Raw genomic sequence first — 7,697 nt, 5'->3', positions numbered from 1 at the left:
CGCCTTGTTCCATGGATCGACTCGACTGAAGTGGGCCGACAACTAATGTGCTACTGCCTACTGCTATGCGTGTGCTAGTGAAATTTTTAAAAAATCGTGCGCTAGTGTGCTACTACTACGTAGGAGTGAGCCTTGCAGTCTTGCAGACGTGCATGCATGCCTTCGCACGAGACAGCTAGCATGCGCGAACGACGCGCCAGCGCTGTGCGCCCTGCCTCCTCGCACGTAAACGTGCCAATCGGGCCTACGTGCCAGCACGTTTAGCCATGGGCCGTGCCTGGGCCTGGGAGGCCAGCACGCGTGCTGGCCCGGCACGGCCCGAGTACTTAGCGTGCCTGCCCGGGCCGTGCCGTGCCTGACCCGTTTAACCCAGGCCGTGCCGTGCCGGGCCGGGCCGGCCCATTTGGCCAGGTTTGCCTGGGTGAACCAGGGAGAGACGGAACTATCATCTCGCACCAATTCAGCCAGCATCTTCCCCTGATTCGTCCCCAGATCCGATCGTTCGCTTCCCATCACTAAACTCCCACCAATTATGCGCCGCCTCTCGCCGCCGCGGGCGGTGGCGGTGGCGGAGTCCATCGACGCCCTCCGCTTCTCCACCTCAGCCGCAGCGGCGGCCGTTCCATCCCCTCCTGACCTGGACCCCCCTCGCCTCGACCCCTCCGACGTCCGATCCCACAATGCCGCCCTCATCGCATATTCTTCCAGGGGCAGTGAGGCGCCGCGCCTCGCGCACCTCCTGGCCTCCTTCGGCGCCATGGTAAAGTCCGGTGCGCCTCCCGATCGCTGTACCTACAACACGCTCATCAGCGCGCACTGCAAGCTCGCTCTCCTCGCCGACGCCAGGGCCGCTCTGGCTCGGATGCACGAGGCGGGGTTCGCGCCGGACACCTTCACCTACAACTGCCTCATGCTCGGCCTCTGCAGGGCCGGCCTCCTCACAGCTGCGTGCGGTTTGTTCGTGCAGATGCCACGCCGTTGGGGTGCCTACTACGACAGACACTCCTACACTATCCTGATCCAGGGCCTGTGTGCCGTGGGGCGCATTGACGATGCCTGTAGGGTGTTTGCTAAAATGTCGAGGGGCTGGTGCAAACCCGGCGTGCACACATACACTGTGCTGCTCGATGGGCTCTGCAAGGCTAGGCGTGTCGGGGACGCGGAGGCTTTGTTGGGTGAGATGGTCGATAAGGGTGTGGTGCCAAACGTCGTGACTTATAATGCCTTGATTGGCGGACTTTGTCAGGAGGGGAGGTTCGATGATGTGACCAAGTTGTTGGAGAAAATGGAGATGCAGCAGCGTGCTCCAGATTGCTGGACATATACCATAGTTGTCCATGGTCTGTGGAAGCATGGAAAAGTGGAGCATCGTGCCAAGGTGTTGTGTGAAGCCTTAGTGAAGGGCGTTGCTCTTGGAGTTGCCACTTACAATGTGTTGATTGATGGGTATTGTAAGGTTGGTGATATGAAGGCTGCTCTTGATGTTTTGCAGTTGATGAAGAAGAATGGGGTCAACCCAAATGTCCAAATTTTTAATGTGGTGATCCATGGATTCTGTTGCGGTGGTAAAGTGCATCAAGCGATGGCCTTCTTGACACAAATGGTTGGGGCTGGGTTGTCGCCGGATACTGTTACATTCAACTCGCTGATATCTGGTCAGTGTAGCGTGGGTGAAATGAATATTGCTTTCCGGTTGCTTGATTTGATGGAGGATTATGGCGTTCTTCCAGATCGACAAACTTATGCCATCTTTATAGATGCTCATTGTGAGCAAGGTCGACTGGAGGAGGCTCATTCTCTCTTTTCTTGTCTTCCTCAGAAAGGTATTAAGGCACACAGCGTCATATATAATTCACTGATTCATGGATATTGCCAAGTAGGTGATATTGATTCTGCTTTTGGGCTGATGGAGAAGATGGCTTCAGAGGACTGTATATCTGATGTTCACACCTACAACGCCCTTATTGATGGTCTGTGCAAAGTGAAAAGATTGGATAGGGCTATAGATTTACTAGACAAGATGAAGAAGCAGGGGATAGAACCAACAACTTGTACATTTAACATTCTGATCAAGCAAATGCTTTGGGACAAGAAGCATGCAGATGCTGCCAAGATGTATGAGCAAATGATATCTTCTGGTTGCAAACCTGACAAACAGACATATACACTGAAAATCAGTACAGACTGGTTTGAGGGTGCAAGGAAGGAAGAAAATATAGACGTGGCTATTGTTGAAATGCATGAAGCAGGTGTTTCTCCAGATGTGGAAACATATAACGCTATCATAAAGGCGTATAGTGATGCTGGCCTGATGGAGAAAGCCTTCTTTGCACATGTGAAGATGCTTTCTGTCCCTATTGATCCAAATTGTACAACATATTCGATATTGCTTAATCATATGTGTAACAAGGATGATAGTGATGCATTTGATAATGAAAAAGTATGGAAGATGGTAGATGTGAGAAATCTGCAGGAGCTTTTTGAACAGATGTGTAAATCTGATGCTGCTCCTGGCATTAGCACATACAAGGCACTGCTGAGGGGATTGTGTAATCAGTGTCGACTGGAGGAGGTGGAATGGCTGTTGCTAAAAATGCAGGGAAACAGCGTTCTGTTGGATGAAGACATGTCTGATTATCTACTTGGTTGCTATTGTAACTTAAAGATGTACAGGGAAGCATGCGAGCAATTTAGATCGATGGCCCATCAGAGCTTTCAGCCAGGGCTAAAGTCATGCTGCCTTCTCCTTTCTGGCCTTTGTGATAGTGGAGATCATGGGATGGCTGTATCAATTTTCAGTGATATACTTGGCTTAGGGTACAACTATGATGAGGTTGTCTGGAAACTTTTAATTGATTGCCTACATAAGAAGGGGCATACTGGGGCATGTTTAGGGATGCTTTCAGTGATGGATGATAAAAAGTGTGTTGCTAGCACTAGGACATATGCATCTTTAATTCATTTGTTGCTGGAAACTGAATGAAGATCTTGTTTAAACGGTTCACTTGTTGTAGAAACTACTTTGTCTTGGGCTTAGCCCCGGCATGGTTACATGGGAGCATAATTTTGGATGAATTCTGCTGGCCTTGAATTTGTTGGAATCTGGTTCTTGTTGTCTCACCATCAGTTGATAAACGTGAGTTGGGTCATGTTCTGGGTCCAGGATTGGTGCAGTCTACATACTGCCATCATTCGGTATACCTACACAGTTCAGTGAACTTTCACTTATCATCTGCCTGGAGTGAAGATAGAGTTTCCAAATTCCAATACTCTATCAAATTTGGCGAAGCACTCGTGACAGCAAGCTGAATGGACTGGATGGGAGGTATCCCATATTCTCATCGCATCTACTGTCTCTTTTTTATCTGTTAGTAGCGTCAGAAGTGTGTGTGTTTCATATCATATGTTGCAATCACTGCTTTCAGAAGTTTGTTGCATGCGAATATGTGACGTAGAATTTATGGTATTAAACTAAATACTCTATGATAAATGTTCTTTCCTAAAGATTGCCACACTCAGTTGTCAATCCACATTGCTAGATCAGCACCCTGTTTAGTCCTTCACATTGATTCCTGCAAATAATTGTTTTATTTGATGAAAATACTTCTGAATGCATAGTTGAAATGTAAAAATTGTAATGCAGATGTATGGAAGACTTGAGCAACACTCTTTTGTTCCCTTCAGAACAAGGTACGAGTATGTACTTCATTCAAACTAGCATTTTTTTGGAGCGCCGAGTGTTCTGGTACATTGACTGTAGAAGCATGTCGTTTTGCAATACCTACTTGATTCCTTTGTTGCATTGCAGCAATTATCTGGGTCTTAACATTCACTGTGTCTGAGTACCCCCCTTACCCTTAATTTGGGCAGGGAAGGAGCAGCTACCATTTGTTGCATCTACCCAATCATCTACAGAAACAACAAAAGGGTGCTTAACACTGCTAAAAATGTATGTTCTTGTTTCTTTGTTGGTTAACTTTGTCCCCCCTTGTTAATCATCCACGGAGATGAGATCGGACAAATGTTATACTTGATTAAATGTGGATCCATGCACAGTACAAAAAATGAAACTATTTCGGTGCCATGAAAATCCTTTTGGTCTCTCGTTTCGATAAAACTTCGCTTGAAATCTTGGTCCACGATCATTCCTGTTTTCCAATGCCAACTGTTTCTGTAATACTCAATTCACCATCAATTGTTCTGTGCAATAACCCAATTAGCTGTTGACATAAACTATCGGCATTGGATTGTGTTGGGTCACTGAAGATGTGTCGTCACTATTAATCCATATCGTAACTTATCTCAAATTATATGGAGAGACTTACCATATGTTGGCTTTAGATGTCAGGTTAGCTCAAAATGTGGAAATGGTTGGCGAAACAATATTGTAATGGGACACAATTGGAGATATCATCTGCCCGCTTGATAAAAAGGGAAAACGAAAGTACATTCCTTAGCAGTCTGAAGCACTCTATTGCTCTTCTGTAGAGATTACTTTGATGATGATTCAGGAGATGCATGACTTGAGTAGCTGCTTGTTTGTTGGTCAAAACGATGGGCATTCCATGGTGCCAACGCTGAGAAGTACCCCCTCTGTCCCAAATTATTTATCTTAGATTTGTCTAAAGGCATATGTATCTAGACATGTTTTAATGTTAGATATGTCCATATCTAGAAAAATCTAAGACAAGAATTTGGGACGAAGGTAATACCTTGTAAGTAAGGCCTTGTGTGACGGGGTTTTTCAGCATATCTCTCTACGCGGACGACGTCGTCGTTTTCTGCCATCCGGACAGCCATGACATTGCTGCCGTGCGCACCCTCCTACATGTCTTTGGCAGGGCTTCTTTGGCAGGGCTTCTGGGCTGCACACCAACTTCAACAAATGCTTGACGACCCCGATCCAGTGCATTGACGATCACATCGCCCCGATCACCTCCGAGGTGCAGTGTCCCGTGGCACACTTCCTCATCACCTACCTCGGGCTGCCCATTGCCGTCCGCAAGACCTGCTCGACAAGTTTGGAGCCGATCTTCGACAAGCTCTGCAGCAAGTTATCCACCTGGCACGCCTCCATGCTCTCTCAAGGTGATCGCCTTGCCCTCGTGCGGCATGTCCTCTGCGCCATCCCCACGCATTTTCTCACGGCCATCGCCTTCAACAAAACGGCCATCAAGAAGGTGAATCGGACCATCCATGGATTCCTTTTGGCGGGCCACAAGGAGGCCAACGGAGGCCAATGCCATGTCAACTGGCAGCGGGTGTCCCGCCCCATCTCCCTCGACGGTCTTGCATCCGTGACATCTACCGCATGGGCTTGTCTCTGCACGTTTGCTGGCTATGGCTCCAGCGCACGGACCCCTCGCGGCCATGGAGCCACCTCTCTGTACCTCATGACACCGACGCGAACGCCATCTTCCGTGCCTCCACAAGATGTCAGCTTGGCTCGGGCGACACTTGTTGCTTCTGGACCGACCACTGGATCAACGGCAGATCCATAGCGGAGATCGCCCCTCTCGTCTACACACTCATCCCGCGCCGCCTCCGCAAAGACCGCAGTGTGCGCAACGGCTTTCACCTACGCTCCCTGGTGCGCCACACGCCGCTCTCCTCCACGCCAGACGTGCTCTCCTGGCGTTGGACAGCTTCCGCCACGTACTCGGCGAGCTCCTGCTACAAGGCGCTTTTCTTTGGCACGTGCGAAGATCCTCACTGGCGTCTCACCTGCCGGCCATGGGCGCCTCTTCGCATCAAGTTCTTCCTTTGGCTTGCCATGCAAGACCGCTGCTGGAACGCGGAACGGCTCGCCCGTCACGGCTTGCCGTACGAGGACACGTGTGCGCTTTGTGATCAAGAACCCGAGTCCATGCATCACCTCCTCGCGGCCTGCTCGTTCTCCCGTCAGGTTTGGCATGAGATCCTCGGCTGGGCTTGCATGGCCGTCGACCTTCCAACTGAAGACACCCCCTTCCAAACCTGGTGGTCCTCCTACCTCGATCGCTCATCGGCCCTCGTGCGAAAAGGCCTATCCTCCCTCATCATCCTCATGGCGTGGTGGCTTTGAAAACACCGTAACACGTGCATCTTCCACCGAGCCACTCCTTCGCTCACCTCTGATCTCCGACACTATCAAAGACGAGGCGCGCCTATGGGCAAAGGCAGGCGCCAAAGGGCTACTTAACATCATCCCTGGCGAGTAGTTGCTAGTTTAGACACCTAGGGCTGAGCAGACCCCTTGTTCTAGTTTGCTCCGACGCTCGTGCACCATGCCTTCTGCATACATGGCCCTGTATGCGTTGTAATCTCATGCTACTTTCTCCCTCTATCAATACAAAAATACGCAGCTTGCGTATTCGTGAAAAAAATGAGATAAAAGAGCATACTAGATCTATACACGCGCTTTGCTGTGCCGCTCTTCACTGCTCTTCACTGTGACGTCTTCCTTGCACAAAACTTATTCACATGTTCTCAAATAATAACTCAAACGACATTGAAGAGAACTCTGAGATCAGTTCGAATCTTCTTTCTAATTCGCATGGAAGAAATTATGGACTCTTCTCTAATAACAAGCTCGGCTCCTATTACTGGATCGTGAGTTATCTCTATTCATCCATCGAAGTCTGCAAAAGATTAAAAAAAATTGCACAAAACTTATTCACATGTTCTCAAATAATAACTCAAACGACATTGAAGAGAACTCTGAGATCAGTTCGAATCTTCTTTCTAATTCGCATGGAAGAAATTATGGACTCTTCTCTAATAACAAGCTCGGCTCCTATTACTGGATCGTGAGTTATCTCTATTCATCCATAGAAGTCCGCAAAAGATTAAAAAAATCGATTTTTCTAGAAAAAAAATGCTGGTTTTCTATCACTCTACATCGGCTAACATCAATAAAAAACAATCAATGGCAGTAGCTGTATGTTTCAATCGGGATTGTTAAATCTTAGTCGACTGAGACTTGTGCTATATTCATAAGATCTTGCGTGGAGATCCATGAAAATTTTCTTTTTAACCTTTTCTTTTTTCTTCTTTACATGCTAAGACTTGGTTAAGTCTGAGTTATTAAGACCTAGCCACACCTTTTCTCAATATCTCACTTCGTCCGGAGCACACAATGCATAGCAGTAACCACACACAATAGAGCAAACAAATTTAGCCCAATGTCTCTTATCTGTGAATAAATTTGCTCCAAAACTGTTTCAATATTTCTCAACAGTAGCACACAACAGCAGCACATATAAAAAAAATGATATCTTCTTTCCTCAATCTTCAGAGGCACGCAATACACGGCAGCAACAACAGGTCGGCAAGACGGCAACCTCCGGCGGCAGCACAAAGGCCAACAACAGCACGAAGGGACGACTGCCTGGACGCACCCGTGCATGAGCTCCAGTAGTAGAGCCAGCCGGGCCTTCCTCACCACGCCATCCTTCACCGTGCTTGTCCATGGCTCCAGCCGCCTCGACTGTGCCGGCGCTTCTCCCCGGCTCCCGGCTACTCCGCCCTCCACTGTTCGCCCAGCCAGCGTTGGCTCCCGGCTACCCCGCCGTCCACTGTCCGCCCAGCCAATGCCGGCTCCCTTCTCCATCCCTCGTCCACCTCATCGCCAGCGCCGGCTCCCTGTGCTGCAGCATGCAACACGCCGTCGCCTTCAGCCTCTCTCTCGATCTGGAAAAATATGGGAGGGCTTGGGG

General features: G+C 48.9%; 1 protein-coding gene across 1 annotated transcript; it reads left to right on the top strand.

The window, feature by feature from the left end:
- The first annotated feature begins 486 nt into the window (after positions 1-486).
- Positions 487-3,120, top strand: LOC119365161 (pentatricopeptide repeat-containing protein At5g65560-like). The gene has a single exon (XM_037630760.1). It carries the CDS (start codon positions 533-535, stop codon positions 2,981-2,983), a length of 2,451 nt encoding a protein of 816 aa, XP_037486657.1. The 5' UTR covers positions 487-532; the 3' UTR covers positions 2,984-3,120.
- Positions 3,121-7,697: the final 4,577 nt, after the last annotated feature.

The sequence above is a fragment of the Triticum dicoccoides genome, chromosome 1A, assembly GCF_002162155.2.
Source record: "Triticum dicoccoides isolate Atlit2015 ecotype Zavitan chromosome 1A, WEW_v2.0, whole genome shotgun sequence".
NCBI classification, from domain to species: domain Eukaryota; kingdom Viridiplantae; phylum Streptophyta; class Magnoliopsida; order Poales; family Poaceae; genus Triticum; species Triticum dicoccoides.
This window is presented reverse-complemented; position numbering and strand designations above follow the sequence as displayed.

Excerpts from the sequence above, each read along its gene's own strand:
- LOC119365161 (XM_037630760.1), top strand. The coding sequence starts at position 533 with ATGCGCCGCCTCTCGCCGCCGCGGGCGGTGGCGGTGGCGGAGTCCATC.